Source organism: Trachurus japonicus, chromosome 16, assembly GCF_045865225.1.
Source record: "Trachurus japonicus isolate A0001 chromosome 16, Traja_1.0".
Classification (NCBI taxonomy): domain Eukaryota; kingdom Metazoa; phylum Chordata; class Actinopteri; order Carangiformes; family Carangidae; genus Trachurus; species Trachurus japonicus.
In genome coordinates this window covers 4,234,766-4,255,689 of record NC_140922.1, presented here as the reverse complement: position 1 = coordinate 4,255,689, position 20,924 = coordinate 4,234,766, and the positions used below count along the sequence as shown (strand labels likewise).

The following is a 20,924-nucleotide window of genomic DNA, read 5'->3' as shown; positions in this document are numbered from 1 at the left end:
ACAACCTTGGCGTGAAAAGTCACGTACGCCACTTTCAGCCCCGTTTTGTGCGTACGCAACGGTTATAAATGAGACCCCTGGGGCCTCATTTATGAAAGAGGGTGTAAAACTGCTACTATTTTTTTGCGTACGGCGAAAAGCCGAAAATGGCGTACACCCGAAATATCTACACCATTTTCAGATCAATCAAACTGTGCGTACGCACAGGTGTCCGCAATGTTCCATTGATAGATCACACCGGACCCAAGTAACTTGCGGATGTGACCGCGCCTCCAACCCCGCCCTCTAAACGCCCAGGCCCACCATATATGGTCAATGCAAATCAGCACCCTGCAATATAAAGTAGCCATGTGCGCGCTGTGGATTTGTGGAGTGACGTCAGTGGAAGACGAACCATGGCAGACAAACGTGCGAAGAAGCGAAATTTCACGGAGAGTGAGATCCATGTCCTTGTTGGTGAGGTGCAGGCGAGGAAAAAAGTCCTCTTCGGCAGGTATTTGAACTAACTATGTATGATCACTTCGTCTTGTCGTGTATTTAGGAACAATAACATGTAACTAAGAACACATAGAAAATCACAACAGATGAACACATGTTGGACCAAACAATTTCTCGTCCGGCAACAATATCATCTAATCAGCCACAGCCCCGGCCTCACCAACAAGAGGAAGACAAACGAGTGGCAGGAGGTAACGAGAGCGGTGAACGAGGCAAGTGCCACGGCGAGGACGGAGACGGAAATCCGCAAGAAGTGGGCCGATTTGAAAGTGGGTTTTAATCTGCAATATGGCATATTAATACAGCATAATCTGTAATGCAATAATGTCAACACTGTCACTACCATTGTTACAGAGAGAAGCAAAGAAAAGACTGTCCGCCCACCGCCAAAGTGTGGCGGCCACTGGTGGGGGACCAGCAACCCCCGACCTCACCCCGGTGGATGTCATGATCGGGGACGTCATTGGCACCGAGTCGGTGGAGGGTGTTGTGCCGGCCGAGGAGGGGGACTCGGACATGACCATGAGGGAGACCCAGACTAATGAACCCGGTAAATCACAGTTTTAATCATTCATCCGCCACTATGGCTGTCCAGTGAAAGAAAATTAATTCCAATAAGAAAATGATGTGGATTTTAACATATTTTCTCAGACTCGGAGGTGGATGACACCGAGGAGGGGGAGTTGGTCCGCACGGTCATTCCCAGCTCGCTCCCCGGCACCAGCGCACCAGGCCCCAGCCGTGCATCCGAACCCAGCAGGGCAGGGGGAAACCGGTTGGGGGTCCTTACGGACACGGTGCTGGAAGCGCAGAGGGACACTCTGCAGGCTCAGAGGGACACGATGGCTGCAGTCGGTGCAGTGGCGGAGCAGCTGACTGACCTTAACCATCGCCACAGGTCAATCGCTGCAGCACTGCAGCGCATTGTCGCGGGTCAGCAGCGCATTGCTGACAATATTGCAGCCCTCACAGCTGCGGTCACGTCACTGACTGAGGCAATAAAAAATAAATAAACGAAGCATCTCCTTGTCGTGTCTTTTGTCACAATGCAGCATTTTATTCACACATTCTTAACGTAAATTAACAATGGGGCGGGGGGGGTGCTCGCAGCCGGTGCAGCACAGCATCACGTGCCCTCAGTCCCCGTTGGTAACCCTCATGACGGGGAGGGGGCTGTGGGTCGGGATCGACGTGCTGGGGAGGAGGGAGGCCCGGCGGCAGCGCAACCCCACGCCTCAAGGCCATGTTGTGCAGGACTGCACAGGCCCAGATGACGCGGCAGATCTTCTTGGGCTGATACAGTAGGCTGCCACCCGACGCATCTAAACAGCGCCACCGGCCTTTCAGTAGCCCGATTGCGCGCTCAACCACGCTGCGCGCACGGGCATGGGTCTCATTGTACTGGGTTTCCTGGCCACCCTGTGGGTCCGGGATGGGAACTAGCAGCCACTCCCTCAAGAAGTAGCCACTGTCACCTGTAAGTCACAAAGATGGGGTGAGTATCAGCCTTAAATTGTTGATTATAAGCAGCAGCTTTCAATGAATGAGTGTGTGTATGCGCTCACCAAGAAGCCAGCCGTCACGCGCAGCGCCTGCCTCCAGTCTCGCCCCCACACTGCTGTGCGTCAGGATGAATGAATCATGTGTAGAGCCAGGCCACCGTGCCACTACATTTGTTATGAGCATGTCGGCGTCACATATGATTTGGGTGTTGATCGTATGCACATGTTTGCGATTCACATAAACGAATTCATTCACAGATGGTGCCCTAATCATAATGTGAGTGCAATCAATGGCTCCGATTACATTGGGGAAACCGGACATTGCTGCAAATCGCCTTTTTGTATTGGCCTGCTCCTCCACAGTGTAAGGGAACCGAATGTACTGATCATTCATCCTGATTATGCCATCCCAGACTGCAGGCATTATGGCGCTGAGTGACGGCTGTGATATCCCGGATCTATAACGAAGAGATGTTGCAGGATTAGATCATTCCCGGCAGGGGCTTCAGCCACAAGGGTGAACAAGTTAATGTTAATGTTATCATCCACACCTGTCGGCTAGTTCCCGCTGGTATGTCCCGGTTGCCAGGAAACCCAGTGTGGTTAATACCTGTGCCAAATCATGTGTCACTTCAGAATTTCAAAATGCAAACTGGTTTCATTATTCAACGTTACTAAGTATTCAACAACTAGGCTATGTGGCCAATGGACCTACCTGTGTTGGTACTGGTAGTGCGTGTGTGCGGCGGGTGCTCCTTTCCAATGCTGGACCCAGTTCAGCACATAGCTCCAAGAGCACGGCTCTAGGGAGTCTAAATCGGCTGATCAGCCAGTCATCATCATGGGCCAGCAGATCGTGGTGGTCCCGGAACACCCGCTCCCTCCGCATGGCACGTGCGAGGACGTCCAAAACACCGAGAATAGCTGGATCCATGTTGTGCCATTACGCACAGGCGCACCGGCGCGGTATTTATATGCTTGCCGCACAGGTGTGCTTGATCATATTTAGCTACCTCACACAGGTGTGCTTGATCATATCTTGATAGCAATTTCATCTGCAATTATTTGGTTTGATGGTGCGCTTTATATATTTACTGTACCGTTTTTAGCTTGTGTGTGGACAGACTGTGTGCTGTCTATATTGTTTGTCTATGTTTCTTTGTTTATGTCAATTAATGGACTTGGAGTCTGTAAAATAAAGCTATATATATATATATATATATATATATATATATATTAACTTCGATTAAGTTACATGATCGTATTTAACTTTATATATATATATATATATATATATATATATATATATATAATCATAATATGAAAATCGCACATGGCTGACTTATTTCGGAATGTTTCCTTAACGGCTTTGATTGTCTTTTAAATATTATCCGCGGGCACACTGCAGTTCTCTGACTCAGCAACGGTGTCGCCAATTCCTCCTGTTCCTCAAAAAAGGCGTACGCCAGGGTCAAAATGGGTGTAAATGTCCGCACTTTTCCCCGTCAGGTTTTGGCTTGATAGATCCCAAATTTGGCGGAGAAAAGTGCGTACGCACAAAACGAGGGGAAAATGGCGTAAAAAAAGGTGTATCCACAATGATAAATGAGGCCCCAGGTGTCCCACAAAAAATACGTCACCAACTGACACGGGAAAGGGCGGCATGTGGTCGCCATGGTGACATCACCTACGCCACCTGGAGTCTTTCTGGTTACAGATTCTTCTGAATTTTATTTTACAATAGTTTTACAACAAACTGCTGATTTCTCTTCATGAAACGTGATGTTTTAAACAGGTAGAGGACAGAGTTTTTTCTCATGACACAATTCAATCGGATCACGAAATAAAACTTGGACTCCCGTTCATTTACATGGAGACTTTTTTCGAATTGAGTTCCCATGGTGACGTTACTTCCTGCTTCCACTGAGGCTCTCTGTAGTCTGACTCCCAGTTCAGTGAACATACTGATACATTCTGATACGTTTGCGAGTGACAAAACGACATGTTCACTAACGGCACAAAACACAACACTACTTTCAGTAAACAACACATTCGCGAATGTATCGTGTCATTTGCGAATATATTGTGTTGTTTGTGGTACTTTCAGTGAATGTACCAGTTTGGTGAACGCATCACTGAACATGCACCGTTCCTTAGCAATGAGAGTCTCTGCCACCAGATTTTAGAGTGATTCAGTGATTCACGGACCACGCAAGCTGTTCCACTGTCGGCCTGCACGCTCACTGCTGAGCTCAACTGAACTGAGAAAAGAACAAATCAGGGCAGGAATACAAATACAAAGTTAAGCACAGATTGTAAGATCAAGACAAAGGGGGATTGCTGATCAGGCCAAGAGCCGGCTAACGTAAAGAAATCAGGACAGGGCTTTTTACTGCTGCATTTGCATGTTGTAGGATCAAATGTGAAAATGTCTTGAGGTGGAACAGACCTTATTTCAACCACCTAACCAAAACTGATTTAAAAAAAAATCTTCTAAATTAACCTGAAGTGCTGAAATGCTAACTATCCTGGATATCAACTACATTAGGCTACTTAGTTAACATGTTTTCTGATGTCTAATATTTCAAGTTATAAGGTGTTTAGATACATGCTGTTTATTTCAACACATTGGGATCAGTAAGTAGCCTACTGCTTATTACATACTGTACATTGAATATAAAAAAAAAGATATCCAGAAGCTAGCTGTTGCTGCATTTAAGATACACACCCTCTGTTTGCTCCTATCATTTTATTTTGAAAAAGCTTGGTACGCTCCAAACTCAGTTCAGTTGACATGAAACTCAAAGCTTGACGAATCAGGTGGCTAAGCTCGCAAGGATTTAGTTAATGTGAAGCTACAGCAACCGTTTGATTGTCTGACATCTGAACGTAGTTCTGCAGTCGGAGCTGGTCTGAGGACAGACGACAGTGATCTTGAAATTCCAGTGGAGTCTTTTCTTCAGCGGGGACACGGGTTCATTCATGGACTCAGCTCTGTTTTGTTCAGGTCAGCTGTCTTTAATAATCAGCAACACGCCCCATGAAACATCTCAGATAGAAGGTGTCGTCACCCCCCCAGCCCCAACACTTACTCAGCCAAAAAAGCCCCTGACTGTACCCACCCACCCACCCTCTCACCCCCCACCACAGCCTGCGCCACACTCGTGTTTGGTGTAAAAACAAATTCCCTCAGTGTAATCCCAAGCTGAGCTAACAGTTTTCAAACGCTTGTCTTTCACCGTGGACGTTGCTGACGGCCCCCACCACCACTCAGCCTCAGTTATTGTATTTTGGTCCGACTCGCCGGCCACAAATCGGCCAGGACTTTTGAAAAAAATACCACCATGAGAGCGAGGAGGTGCGAGATGGTGGAGTGGAAATTGGGGTTGATGATGAGAGATGTGGCACGCAAGGAGGGTTTTTTTGTTTTTTTTAATCTCATGCCATGTCCACATGTGCTGGTGGTTTTCTGGCAAGGCGAAACAGGAAAGGCACAAACGCATGGTGCTCCAACAACAACTGCTGTAGGGTGGTGTAACAACAAGCATCCTGTCAGATGTGTGTGGGTTGTGAGAAGGCCTGTTTGAACAGGGCAGTTGAATGTGAAATGTTCAATAACCAATCTTTGCACAATTAAAAATAGTGTGTTTTAGCAGGATCAGAATTTTTTGCATTTCTTTTACAGTGACATTGTGTGCAGGTGTGTTAAGACAATCACATCTGCAGCACCTTCTTCCCTGGGCCTCTTAGTTTATTATCTACGATGTAGCCTAGGGCTTATTACTCATTGCTTTTATCATATGTTCATCATTACATCTGCATGTTCAGTTTTTGACAGAAAATAAATATTTAAATCAAAAATAACCTTCTGATATGTTGACAAAAATAGTGACTTGAGTCATATCGTAATATATATCGATATCAACTGATATGAAAAAGATTATCGTGATAGGATTTTTTCTCATATCGCCCAGCCCTACTACGATGTAGGTTCCTAATTGATGAAGCCTTAGCTTGACGCTCTAATCATTCCTCGTCATCCATGTCAACGACAAACAATAAAAACTCCACACGATCCTCCTGGTTCTGTTCCATAGTTAACTTCAAAAATTACTCAAACCACACAGATCCTTGTGCATTAAAGGGAATTAAATATTTACATCAGAAAGCCACAGCATACTCTCAAATATAACAAAAGCAATATAATTTTAAACCTTTTAAATTATCCACACATACATTTTAATACTACAATGAATTAAACTATTAACTTATATTACTTACTGTAAATATGAACTGTAAAACATTTTAATCTGTGAATGTAAATAGCCATTTTTTCAGAATAAACATAAATCACCTTAAATTATCATCCAAATTAATTAACTTAAATTGTATAGGCTCCTACATACTTGACTTGAAATTCAGTAATCAGTAATTTGGGCATAATTATAGATGATGATAGATGAAATGCATATCCAATTCTTGTCTGTAAGTAGCACAGCAGGTCATCTGAACTGTAATGCAGAGCAAAATAAATAAAGAATTGGACTTGTAATTATAGCATGACAATTAATGGTAGGAAAAAGGTTCATGTTCTGGTTTTCAGGACTTGAGGCTTCATCACTTGGACTCAAGCTCTGTTCATTTATTCTATTTACCTCAGAAGTCAAAATGTGTAACTGACATCACATCCGAGATGACAGCGTTCCACTTACAAGTTGGTAACAAATTGGAAAAGCAACCCTTTGTAAGCTATCATTGTTGGTTACCATTAGTTAAAATTAAGAAACGATGTGATAGTTTGTGCCTGAAAGGAATAACAACATGTCTGCAGGAAGAAGTTGAACAGTGTGGAGCATTTGTGAGTTGGAGGTAAGGACTCTGAGTCTTTTGTTAATCTGATTGAGATTGGCTATTTGTTTGCATCACACACAGTAAGTGAAGCGCATTTGTAATGGTGGCAGTTGTGATGTTTTTTCTTTATAATTGGAGACCAGCTCAACCTTGATGACCTGGACTCAGACTCAGGTCATGAGGACTCCAGTTGGACTCTTCTTAGGTGATTCAGAGGTGAACGGACTCTATTTTTTTTGTCTTAAAAACAACAAGAATAAATGATTTGACCAACGCTGCTTATCCCAGTAAGACATGTTCCAACTGATGAACCCCTAGCTGATCAGATCTCTCCACTAACAGCTTTAACTCCTTGTTCATCTTCCTGGTGAATCTCACAGTTTCCCACATGCAGCGTTTTGGCTGTCTGTGCTGAGCCAGAGGAGAAAACAAACACACTGTCTCCTAATGCTTGTTATCCCTGCCTGGTTTCCTCACCCACATACCCTCCCCAGTCCCAAAAACCCCACCACCACATTGCCCTGAGCAGGAATGGGTATATGGAAGACTTCCCGGTGAGTGTTTGTTCGTGCAGTTTGAGGGAAGCTGTCATGATGTCACCACCAGACGGCAGACAGTTTTTCCCCTCCTCTTGCTCTCTCGCTGCTTCTCGTCAAGCTTCCAAGCTAAACAGATGAGATCAACTCATCTTTTCTGATGTCGCCAGAGAGAGCACCACGCCATCCAGCTTCAAACTATGACCCAAAGGCATCGGTCTCAAGCTGCCCGCTAAACTGCCAGACTCCTCATATTTTTATGAAAATGTGATTTTCCAATTCTATTTTATAGCCTGTGAATCTGCAGCATCTCTCCCATCCAGGGATGAAGGTTATAAGGCAGTAACTGTTGTTAATGCTATGTTATTAATGTTAAATGTAAAGCAGAGGAAACAATAATATCAATAAAAACACCTGTTTTTAAGGATTTAAAAAACAAAATCAATGTTCGAATAAGTATGAAGGCCACATGAAGGTGGAAGCTCTCAATCAAATAATATCAAATCAGCAACAGACAGCCTGAACCACTGACTTCAGATGCACTGAGGTCATGGTTCAGATATCTTGTGGTCCTTTAACGCCATCTACTGGTTGTAAGGTATCAGTGGAACTAATTTGATGCTTTCAGGAACACTGAGGCCAAATTTTATGTGAATATTCGGAAGAGAAAATGTGTTTTCCTGCTCCAGTTAATGACATTAGAGGCAATATTTGTTAGACTGCTGCGCTTTTGTGAACATTATGAGATTCATGTATCTATTGCAGCCTAAACATCGAAATGACTCATTCCAACCCTGCTCTGTGGAATAATATGGTTTCCTAAGAGGCACATGCATTAGCCTACATAAATGTCTAATTTGGCAGATATTGCACTTAACCCTTACATACTGTTTAAATTTGATACCTTCACAGTATGGTTCGGGTCAATTTTGACCCGGACCAAGAATTCCCTCATAGTAAGTGTCTATATTGAATTTTAACTACAGATCTATTTAGAATGTTTAAATAGCCTATAACACATAAATTAATGTATGATTAAGTGTTAAAAAAAAATTCAGAGAGCAGGGAGAGTGCATTTTTTAAGTTTTACAACACTCGTTTTTGGAGAAAAACTTCTACTATTACACAGTATTACATCCTGTTCTACATAAGACATAAACACATAAAAGCCACAATGATTTAAATATATTTCATTGAATTTTAAAATGGCATGAACATTGTGGAACTGTTGGAATTCATAATATGACCATGTTTAACCATTGCGACCATTAGGTGCTATATGTTATAAGGTAGATGCTATATCATAAGAAATCATAATTATCAATATTAATTCAACATTTACCACTTAGAACACAAAAACATTAAATAATCAAATGCTTATTATAAAAAAAAATGTACTCTCCCTGCTTTATATATAATATGGTTTTCTTCGGCATTGTCTTCCTGCTCTGACACATCCTCCACCAAATCACCATCAACCTCCTCCTTTTGGGAGATCAGATAAAGGGCCTGTTGTACCAAGTCTTGCTGCCATGATGTCAGTCACTGAAATGGCAGCTCAGGAACATCTATGTCATGACCCCCCACCACCACCCTCCCAACGCAAATTGATTCAAATTTGTTACTTTATAGATGATTTTATTACATTGCGGGTGCAGGTGCTTGCAGGTGCAGATCTCATGTCTGTGTCAAGGCACCCCTTGACCTCAGATGACCTCTGTTCCATTTGTGCACCACACTGTATGATCACTACTATGCTGTTTTACTATTTCACTGTTTCGAGGTTCCCCCATGCTCCCTCAAAGACCAGCAGGTGTCTGTCTCTGGGCAAATGTGGTGGGAACACAGGCAGTTCTCGTGGCAGTGTCGAAGTCCCCATTGAACTCTGTTTCTGTCACCACTGTCCCATAAATTATACACACAAACATGGCCTGTACAGTTCCACAGTTTCAAGATTCCCTAAAACCACATTTTTCCTTGATTTGACCCACACTGGTGGATCTAAAATCCATCTAAACAGATACGGGTCAAATTTGACCCGAAACAGCCTCAGTGTATAAAAATGTGTAGCACCTGTTCAAAAGTATACAATTTAAAAATATTTTCATTTTTGTGTATTGTGGGTCACTTTAGGAAAAGTCATAAAATTTCAGCCTCAAAGAATGATGTTTAGGGTATTTTTTCTGCTGTCAAACGTCAAAACGGGTCAAATTTGACCCGAACAGTATGTAAGGGTTAAAAGCTGTGCCACTTAAGGTCAAATGAAGCAGAGTGAGTAGTAACACAAAGTAGATTTCAATTCCTTATATTTTGCTTTCTTTGCATTTTCACATGCATGCATTCTCATTTTCCCCAAGAATGAGACAACTGCAAAAAAGCAAATGTGAAATTTTGAAACGTAAGGGTGATAGTGCTGCAATCTTGTAAAAGAGTTGGGTAATGTGATTCTATGATCTGTAAACATTGAATGTAAGGGTGCAGATTTCTGTATTTTTGATGCAAAAGAAAGCCTGAAAAGAAATCAATAACAATGTTTATTTACTGTCAAATTAACACAATATGTCAATTTTGTTCAAGCAGGATTTCCCTAATCCCACTGTTGCTAACTCTCACTTGTTTATTGTGTATTATGCAGTTAACAAGAAAAAAAAAAAATCTGTTAATGATTGATTTTACAGTTGTTTTTTGTAGATGTGTATACCTACTATTGATAATAGCAGTGACATAATTATATGATAATAGTGTTGATAAAATGCTGAGGGGTTTTAACAGTGATTTACAGTAATTGGGTTGGGAGTTGGGAACTGTTCCAAGCATGCACTCAATTGTAGGATGTATATATATCTCTTTTCAAAATGAAATAAAATGGGAGGAAAAGATCAGTGGGAATTGTCTGTATTGTTTCCATTATTAACCTAAATGGGAAGTTCTCACTATGTGTTGAAAGGACCAAAGAGAATTGTAAGGAACATCACGTCCCATGAGCCTTCCTGCAGAGTCCTGTGGTGCAGAGTGGAGACCAGTGGGGGGCGTCATCAACACGTTTTAGTGATGAGGGGACTCTCTCTCTCTCTCCCTCTCTCCCTTGTCAATATTATTTTAGCCACTCTTTTTGCTTGACTTTTGTACTTCTCCTATGAATATTTGACTCTCTTGCATTTTGTTAAAGTCTGAGTCTGTCTATAGCAAATTAATCATGTTTGAGAATAGGTTGAATTTCTCTATATAAAATATGAATAAAACATGAAAGAGAACTACTTAAACCTGTTAGAAATCAACAATATGTAAAGCACAAAGAGGTAGGCTATGTTGTAGGCCTATGTATCTATCTCAAAGCATTACTGTATATTTTATGTTAGGCCATATGCTACAATAAGTCTAAGAATGGTTTCACAGAATAGGAACATCAATATGTGTTTGTGTGTGTGTGTTTTTTATAAACACATAGGCTACTATATAAACTTAATAGGCCTATATTATATACTATATTTTTTTTTACTTTGGGACTATGTCTTCATACTTGGTGTGTTGTAGTGTTATCATAATCGTTATATTTTTCTTACAAAAAAGTAAAACCAGATTTTAAAAAAAGAAGAAAAGAATGGCATCTTGAATCAACACTAGACAGATGTCTGTAAATTGATGTATTATCTTTCATATTTTACCATGCCCCTGACAGTTTAGACTGCCATTTAAACCCTCTGTGTGTTTTGTCTCAGAGAGGCTCGAGCTGCTAGATCTCACGGTAGGTAGGTACCGCTCTCACCGTGGTTGCCATGGCTACCGCCAGAAGCGCTGCAGTGGCGCGCAGCGGCCGGTTGGGGGCGAAGCCTCATCAGGTTTCTACGAGAGCCAGTGGAAGAAGCGGCGCTCAGGTAGTAAAGGGGCAGATCCGAGGAGCAGATAGAGCAGCAACCGTGGAGCTGCTTAGCTCAGCTCACACATACACACGCACTCGGCGGGGCTGTGCTTCCTCCCCCTCGTCGCTCCGCTCCGTGGCTGCCTTACCTCGGCTCTCCCTGAAACCATGGTGGCTAAAACCAGAAAGCAGACCGGGAAGAGTCCGGCGGCGACCCAGGCTGACCGCGACAAGAGCCCGCTGCTTTCGCCCCCTGGCAAAAGTAACGTGAGGCGACCTGGCAGAGAGGGCAAAGCTTTCACCGGCTGCCATCCCAACGGGCTGTCGGGCATCAGACACAAGCTGGGGCTAACTCCCTCCGCGGTGGTGAAGCTGGGCACCACTCTTCTGCTCGGTAAGTTGCGAGCCGCAGCCGCTAGCTGCTGCTAACCGCTGCTAACGCGCCCTACATCTTCTTTCTTTTTAGCATTAGCGGGTCCGCTAAATGAAGTTATCGCTGCTGCTCATCTGTTGGCTAACGTTAGCTCACCTAAACACTAGCTCACCAGTTAGCTTCCCGTTGTTGCCAATCATTTAAACCCCGTCAAAGTAGCCTGGCTTCTTCTCCACAGCTACACACGTGTTTCTCACAAAGTTCAAGCTAATATTACTATGATTTCTCCTCACAATGCGCCACAGTAAATAACACTGCATGTGGTCGTCTAAAGTTGGCCGTCACAGTTTGTCAGGCAGCGGCACTGAAAGTTCCTCTTCTCTGTCCACAGCTGCTCTGACTGGATACCTGCACTGGTACGTTGCTCTACCTGCATGTGATTATTAGTCCAACAACAACAACAACAACAACACTGCTGTGATTTGCCTCTGAGATGCCCCTCACACACACATCTCTCCTCCTATGATCAGGTATCACCTGTCACAGCTGTTTGAGAATGACAGACACTTCTCCCACCTGTCCAACCTGGAGAAGGAGATGGCTTTCCGGACAGAAATGGTAAATGGTTTATGCTTTTATTTGGCATAACAGTAGAATGCATTGCGGGGCATTACACAACATTATGGAGTGATCCCAGCAGCCATTGACTGTCAATGACATTTGAGTATGGTAGTATGTTTTCAGATTGTTTTTGAAAGGAAAGACTCTGTCTGGCTGCAACTGATTCATTTGCAGAGAAATTAATTCATGTTTAATAGGTCGGAATAGGTGAGAAATATGCAGCATAATAATGATTTTAATTCCAGAGCCTGAGGATTGTGTATTTAAATGTCTTGTTTTGCTCGACCAGCTACAGTATCTGAAGCCGCCAGAGGTTTAATTTATGAACATATAGAACAGAGGGAAGTTGTTACCAGGAAATATGTTACGTCTGCGGGTGAAAAATGACTCAAACTCAGTCTGTTATTAATACTGTGATTCTGGGTGTTCTACTGTGTGGAACTGGATTCTGAGTTGATTTATGGTGTGGAGGATAGGAAACATGAACATAGCCACTGTCCTCTGCTTTGGTGGTAATATTGTCTCAACAGTTTGCAAGATATATGACAATCATTTCTTTAGCCAGAGCAGAAGCATCCCCTCACCCTTTAGACATTTGCTTCTTGAGAACAGAAATGTTTCTGTTTTTTGACATTAATCAGTCAATAAATACAGCAGCTGTCCACCTCAAAAAAAGGAATGATTTTGAGGTTTGAATATTGCTGGTGGTGAATACATATTGAGCAGCGTGATCATGGTCTGTTTGAGCGATGCTACACTTCATTATAAGGCAGTGGATTATAATTCACAAAGCAGTGGTTCTCAAAGTGGGGTTTGGGGACCCCCAGAGTCCTGAGAAGGTTCAGGGGGCTCCCCTACTTCTTTTTTTTTTTGGAGAATTTTTATATATTTATTTATCTTTTAGAAATTTTACCACTTTTTTAAACGTTTTTTTTGTTGAGAATTTTATTTGTTTATTTTTTAGTAATTTTACCACTTTTTCTAGAATTTTTGAAAAACTTTAATTTTGAGAAATTTTTACCACTTTTTATAGAAATTTTTTAACTTCTTTTTTTTTTAAATAAATCTTACCACTTTTTCCCTGAAATTTCTCTACAGCATTTACAAAAAATCATGCCATTGGCCCTAATTTTAAAGTGCATTAACTAAAAAAAGTAATGTTCCTCAGTCTCAGAACAAATATTGTGTTTTATAGTGTTTGCTTCAAAATTCAATTCAAAGTCCAATTTGTGTCAATTTCGGGGACCTTGATGTAAAAAAGTTTGAGAACCACTGGTCCAAAGCAACGTGATGACACAACACACTGACATTTCCAAACACTTTGCATCAGACGTTTTTTATTCGATGCTCATTTGCAAAACCAAAGCAGCAGTGGAGAGGAGCTTTGACCAGCGGTTCCCACGTGTCGGTTGAGTCCAAACGGATGTAGAGGTGTCGTGTGTCACTTACACAGATTTCACTGTAAGTAAACGAGGGAGACGAGAGAATATTTGCAAGGCAGAAGAGCGATGTGACCAGACCGTTACTATGCCGACACATTCATAGAAAGTCCTTGTTTGCCCTCACATCAGTACAAACAATAGACGACTTGCTCTTCATTTCTGATTCCTGTGGTAAAGGCAGATGCACAGGAGCAAGATCAGAGACTATAAGATGTGATTTAATGCAGCATATGTTAATACCATTGCGATAACTGATGCTCGACATGCAGCTCGGGCTTCACAACCTTTTTTTTCTAAAGGTGACAGTCTAATCATATGCAGGCAGAACATTCCTCTTGCTGTGTGCTACCAGATGGGCTCTGAGCCTGTGCAACTCCTGTTTCCTCTGTCGTCTGTTGTAGAGTTATATTTAGCTGACTCCGTCTCACTCTGCTCCGTCTCTCCTTTGTTTCTCTAGTTCTGCCTGTCTCCATCACTCCGACTTGACATTTCTCATAGATGGATGGATATCGTTGTCTGTGATTCACAACTGGACAGCATCAGACGGTTATGATATGTGAGGAGAGGGGGGGGGGGGCGGGCTAGAGAGAGGCATTCAGGGTCCTGATAGCTGAGGAAAAAAGCTGTTTGTGAAGCATTAAGTCATTTAGTGAGTAGTGACCTGTAGTGGGAGGGAGCTGGAAGAGGTGCTGAGCAGGAAGCCAGGGGTCGGAGACGATCTTCTCTGCTCGCTTTGCAGTTTTATGTGTGCAGGGGAAGTGGTTGCTGCTGCCAACAATCTGTCTGTGACTGTCTGTGCTGCTGTAGCCTACTGTAACAGAGGATGTGATAATGGACTCGGTGATGGCTGAGGAGAACAGAACCAGACGTTATTGACTGATTGGATGTGTTGTTGTTGTTCTTTTTTTTAAAGCTGCCTGAGGAAGTGGAGCTGTTGAGCTTTTGCAGTGATGTGTTCAAGTGTTTTCCAAGGGGTTTGAAATGTGGCACCGGGCTGGGGACTCTTTTTTTGGGATGTTGGCATGCTGGGTGTCATCGAGCAGACATCCTCCACCAGACTTCTCTCTCCTTTTGAGTTCCTGAGTGTAATCTGTTCCTTCCTCTTGGTTCCAGGGTCTGTATTATTCCTACTACAAAACCATCATCGAGGCTCCCTCTTTCCTGGACGGCCTCCACATGGTGATGAACGATCGGCTGACAGAGCACCCCCTGGTCATAAACACACTGAAGAGATTTAATCTCTACCCAGAGGTAATGTTGACATGTCATTCATATGATTAGGCTATCTTAAGCTATCTGGAAATGCTTTTTATTTCTTTCCTCTTTTTCTGGCTGCATCAGTGAGCACCTCTGAGTCCAGTTCAAATACATGGGTCCACTTAACTTCTTATTAGCAGTGGAGAGAAAACCTCCAGATTCTGAAGCAGCTTCTCATTAACTGGAGGACAGGCCGGAATTAAATGCACCTCTCGTCTGGTTTGGGCCGCAACTAACAACTCGTTAAATTGTGCAGCTCAGTCTGGTTAATGTTCACGCTGCAGCTGCTGTCTTTACTCAGCCAAAGATCATTTGCATGAATCTATTGTAACAATAGATTGTGTTATGTCCGGATCAGGATCTCAATCTCGGTAAATGAGAATATCATGGAAAAGTTCATCTATTTCAGTTATGAAACTCAGGTATTATAGATTCATTACACACGGACTGACATATTTCATGTCTTATTTCTTTTAATTGTAATGATTATAGTTTACGTTGAATGAAAACCCAATATTCAGTATCTGAAACAATTAGAATATAGTGAAAGAGTTCTCTATTGTAACCTAATGGTGTCACACTCTAATCAGCTGATTAACTCCAAACACCTGCTGAGGTTTCTGAGCCTTTAGATGCTCTCTGAGGGTGTACAGTATTTTATTATTCAGACCTGTGGCTCGTTTGCTTTGTTCCGATTCAAACTCACAACCGATGCAACTGTAGCATTTTTCTTTTGGGTCGTTTGTGTTCACACAGGAACGGTCCCGGGCGGTCCAAATTTGTAAACAAATGCCATGCGCGAACCAACTGTTCTCTCATTGATCAGAAATCTTACCCTGGAAAAACAGAAACAATGGAATATACTCTAGGTATACTCTAGGTATCAATGGACCTGAAAATTCCGACCCCAATCGAGTCAATATTGTCCACCCGAACTCGGTCAAAAAAAATTAGGAAGCCGAACCGAGTCATCCTGTATATTTTCGGACAGAACCTGGCCTGAATAACTGCTCCAAATGAGCCAGGTCTGAAGACACCCTTAGTCTGGTTCTACACTATCATGGGGACGACTGCTGACTTGATATTCTCATTTATTGAGATGCACCTGTAGATACATTTGTAATAATTATGAATCTAAGCTCACAGTATTTAATGAAGAAACCAAAAAAAAAATAAAAAAAGTTGTGTCGCTTTTAATTCATCTGCTATTTCAGTGTTATCAGATAAAACACTGTATTAAAAGACTCAGACTGGGATTAAAGCCAGAATAAAAAGTCTGATCAGGAAGAATATAGAAGATGTAGCACCATCAGTCCATTTTCCACTTTAGTGCACAACAGGTTTCACACATTTAGTGAGCTGCTTTTACTTCCTGGAGTCATGAGAGAGCTAATCCACAAAGCAGTGCAGGGAAGATCAACATGGTAAACGACTTGTGCAGGACTACAATAGAACCGCATGTGTCTGCTCTCCTCAGAGATAACAGGACAGAAAGGTCCTTTCAGACACGTTTGAAAAGGCTTCTCACTGGCTGCCCGCCTCCTCTCCTCAGGTGGTCCTGGCCAGCTGGTACCGGACGTACACAGGTGTGATGGGCTACTTTGGGATTCCCACCAAGACGTGCTGGTCCATCAACAGAGGGGAGGGACTCACCCCCGTGGATAGCTGTGAAGGTAAAGACCGTCGCCGTGGAGCCCCGGTCTTATCTGCAAATATGCTTGTTTGTGTATGCGTACACACAGAGTCTCTCTCACACACACACACACACACACACACACAGACAGTGGGTTGTACATCTACATTACCCAAGCACATAGTATCACAGTCCTGACCTGCAGCTCCACTGACATTTAAAACGCTCACACTGACTTGACTGGATGACTAATTTTCTTCACAGTCATGGTTTTCTTCACTCGGACAGACACAGGCAGAGCGGCCTCATACAGAGCAGCCGGTTAAGAGGAGATGAATGCCTTTTACAGAGTGACCTGAACAAAGGAATCCAGCACTCTTTATTCCTTCTTTTTACTTTCAACTGAAACATCCACTGACAGTTTTTTCTCTGTTACTGTATGCTCATAAGTAGTGCTCAACAGATCAGAAGAATAACTCTTCCCCCAATCCTGAGGTTTTATTTTCATATGCACGGATTAAAAGCATAGCAGTTATAGTTATAGAGCAATCTCACTTTTATATATATATGGTTTTTTTTTGTTTGTTATTTTACACTTTCCCAGTGTTTTAGTTTAATGTGTTGATCCACAAGAAGATTTGTGATTTTAAGAACCAAAAACCATTTCAGTGTAGTTCTCCATCTCTTAGTTTTTGTCTGGAGCTCTAGTAACAACAGATCAGCCAATCAGAGGAGAGGGAGGTCTGAGTCATCTCTTCTGATGGGCTGACTGTTTTCAGAGAGATTCAATAAAATATAGCTGATTTCAGCTAAAACACACAGAGAAACCAAATCCTGCAATGGTGGGTGTTCCAGGTGTTCCAGGTGTTCCAGGTGGTCCAGGTGGTCCAGGTGGGTGGGGATAGGTGCTACTTTGTTGTGACATCACAAATTTACAGGAAGTCCTGACGGCTGGATTTAAGGTTAAGTTCCTGAACACAGTCTGTGTGTGCATTTCCCTGTGGACTAAGGCTTTGATATTTTAACAGTATTAATACAGAACCCAGAGCTGGTTTATAATATAGACATCAGGGAAATCCACCATTAAATCTTATGAAAGCTTTTAATTAATGATTTAGTCTACTTGAAATGAGATAATACAGCAAAAAAAAACTGTAAATCCACACACCCCAAAGAGTTAGAACGGCTTCGCATTTTTCGTTAAAAAGTTTAAAATATGAGAGAATATGCATATTCTCTTCCTTGACAGGAGTGACGGCTGAAATACACTGGGAGCGGCCGCGACGCGAAACGTACGTCGCGCGACAGCCGCAGCAGCTCGCACCCATTCAGTCAATGGAAGCTCCTCCACCGGCCATGTGAGCGACGCGCACTCCAGCGGCCGTCGCGCGGCGTTTCAATTCTTTTTCGCGCCGAGTCTATTTTATTTCCTGGTGGCTACGCGGCCCTCCAACAGGTAGAAAACTACAGAGAACTGCGTATAAAACGAATATATTACGTTTAAAAGTGATTAAAATAAATGTCTCATGTACGAGAGGCAAAGCCAGTAGCAGTGCAACATTATGGGGTTTGTTTTTTTACATTGTGGATCCATGATCGTGTAGTTAAACAGTTAATTGATACCATTTAATATAGTCTGCACTTGCAAACCTACATAGTCAGCAGATTACCTGTGGAAAAGGTCCTGTCAATCCATTTTAACAGGAGGGATGTAAAAATGTGTTGAGATGCATAAAGTCACTCATTTACTGCAGCTTGACAAGGTGAAGCTGAAGCTGCAACAACAAACAGTGAAGCCGGGGCGGTGCGTGGCGCAGTGGGTAGAGCGGCCGCCCCATGTAGAGGCTACAGTCCTCGCCGCAGGCGTCCCCGGTTCGAATCCCGTGTCGGGCAGACCTTTCCTGCGTGTCATTCCCCCTCTCTCTGCCTCCCCATTTCCTGTCTATCTCTACTGTCATCACTATCAAATAAAGGCAAAAAGCCGAAAAATATACTTTAAAAAAAACAAAAAAAACAAACAAACAGTGAAGCCGTGTCGCGTCGCGTCCGTGCCAAGTGTAGCAGTTAAAAAACTCCGCTCCGCCCCGCTCACGTATCGCGTCACGGCCGTTCCCAGTGTATTCCTGGCATGAGATGAGAAGATTTCTTCGTGACGGACATAATTCTTTTGTGGCAGCCCGCCACGAATAAATGAATGTGTGGGGAACACTGCATAGTGAAAACAGAATTGTAGGTGTATTAAAAAAAGACCAAACTGCAGTGTCACAGTTGCAATTTTCAGACCTTTTGCAGTGATACTTTGATATGTTTCACTAATGGTACATTCAATTGATTGGACGTGATTTTAGAAACACACACACATCCCTCTATAAGGTCTCACATCCGACCAATGTATATTAGAGCCGAAAACAAAGTGAAGTGTTGAGAGGCTGCTGTTCACCTCGCCTCAGCTTAGCATCAAAACTGGACACAGAGGCTCAGAGTCTCACTAATTATTTAACACACTATATCTTGTTTGTTTAATCTGTAAAAAGTCTGCCAGGTTGCTAGGCAACAAGTGGAAACTTAAGAAAGTCACTAGCTCAGCAAAGAAGTGTGTGTGTAAGGGATAATGTATAGTTCGGAGGTTGTTATGGAGAAATAAACCCCGACAGGAAGTATGGAATCCCGACGCAAAGAACAAAGATGCAGCTCTGGAAAAATGTATCACAATAAAATCATCTATTGTCAACATTAGTAACACATCATTGGTCCTAAAGCGTACAATACATTATGGATGAAGAAAAACTAATAGTGGAGGTGGAAACATTTTATGATACAACACATCTGTTCAACAAGAGAACAAACTAAAAGGAAAATAAATCACAGATTAATGTTGAACAGCAGATCGACCTCAGTAGGGCAAAGTAAACTGTTGTTCACATTTATGTCTTATTTTATACACGGCTTATATCACATTAGCGTGTAGTTCTCCCTTCATTTGACCACCTCTAGTTCCTTTATGTTGCTACACAAGACAGAGAACATGAAAACGAAGCAGTGGGTAAACTGACAAAACATCTCAGAGCTGCCATCAATAAGAGAGACTCACGCAGTCTTAGGGTCTGAAAATCAGGGAAACAAATGGCAGAACAACAGGTAGAACACAGCAACAGCGAGGGAAACAGTAATTATTACATCAGGCCTGAGGGAAAGAAATTACACAGAAGTATTTTTTGCTCTCTTTTGCAGACACATTTCCCTGAGGAGTAAACCAGCTGAGAGTAAACAAGACCAAACAGTTTCCAGTTTTCCTTTGTTGAGCTGCGGTCTGTGCGTTTCTGTCTGTCTCATTAGTGAAGTGAGCCACAGTGGGGTCAATGTTTTCACTGTGTTTACATAAACCCAGTGCAGGACCGGCCGCCTTGCACAAGAGCCAACGGTCAGACAAGAGTAAACCTTTACTGTCACAGTCAGTCCATGCATCTTGTTTGTTAGAGGCAGCTACAGATGGATGTGTTTTTTAGTTATTTGTCCGCGTTGGTGATTTATTTTCCCCAGTAATTTCCAGTCACATTGTGGTGATGAAGTAGCTCTCAGTAATGACCTTTACATTTCCACATATATTTTTAATGCTCACAGCCTCGACAGTCTGCTCGGTCTACCTGCTAATTCTGTCCAGCAGCAGTGCTGAGAGGAAATGATCTGTTGCAGTTCCAGTAAGAGTGTGAGTGAGGCTCAAGTCCAAATTGAGGAACCTCTGTTTCTGCATCAAAACTCAAAACCTATTACTCAGTGGGATTTTAATTTAACATCTTCTGCTGCTAATTATCACACCAGTTAACGGGAACATTCTGTAAAACTTACCCAGATGTCAAATAAATATTCAGTGCTGAATAGTTTCAGTTCAGCTTTCATGTAAGAAACCAGGTCTCTATGATCCCTCACTGGCTGATGGAGTTTTATTCTCTATTACAGTTCTTGCTGTGTAAAGTTGTTGTATTGCAGGTTGTACAGCTGCACTGTGCTTTCAGCTTGAGCTCATTTGCTCTTGTGTTGTGATACAGTGAATAATTAATACATCATTAGCCCCTGGATAATATTTTGTATGTGTACTGTATGTCACAGCTTACAGAACCCTTATATAAAACAACAACAACAACAACAATAATAATTATTATTATAATAAACTTTATCTATAGAGCACTTAACAAACAGGAGAACAAAGTGCTTAATATATATAACAGAGAAAATGAGGATAACAGTTAAAACAAGAAAATAAAATCCAGTAGGGATGATGAAACCCAGGTAAAATCAGGAACTGCTATATGAGGAAATATGTTTTAAGTAAAGACTTAAAGAATCTTATTTCC

The 20,924-nt window shown here is 42.4% G+C and overlaps 1 protein-coding gene across 1 annotated transcript in view; it reads left to right on the top strand.

The window, feature by feature from the left end:
- Nucleotides 1-11,227: 11,227 nt before the first annotated feature.
- The window catches only part of dpy19l1l (dpy-19-like 1, like (H. sapiens)), a 42,968-nt gene continuing 33,271 nt past the window's right edge, over nucleotides 11,228-20,924 (top strand). Inside the window, exons 1-5 of the mRNA XM_085803499.1 lie at nucleotides 11,228-11,640; nucleotides 12,011-12,035; nucleotides 12,150-12,237; nucleotides 14,796-14,933; nucleotides 16,492-16,612. Of these exons, the coding sequence (XP_085659625.1) occupies nucleotides 11,415-11,640; nucleotides 12,011-12,035; nucleotides 12,150-12,237; nucleotides 14,796-14,933; nucleotides 16,492-16,612 (598 nt within the window). The 5' untranslated portion in view covers nucleotides 11,228-11,414. The remainder of the gene's footprint in view (nucleotides 11,641-12,010; nucleotides 12,036-12,149; nucleotides 12,238-14,795; nucleotides 14,934-16,491; nucleotides 16,613-20,924) is intronic.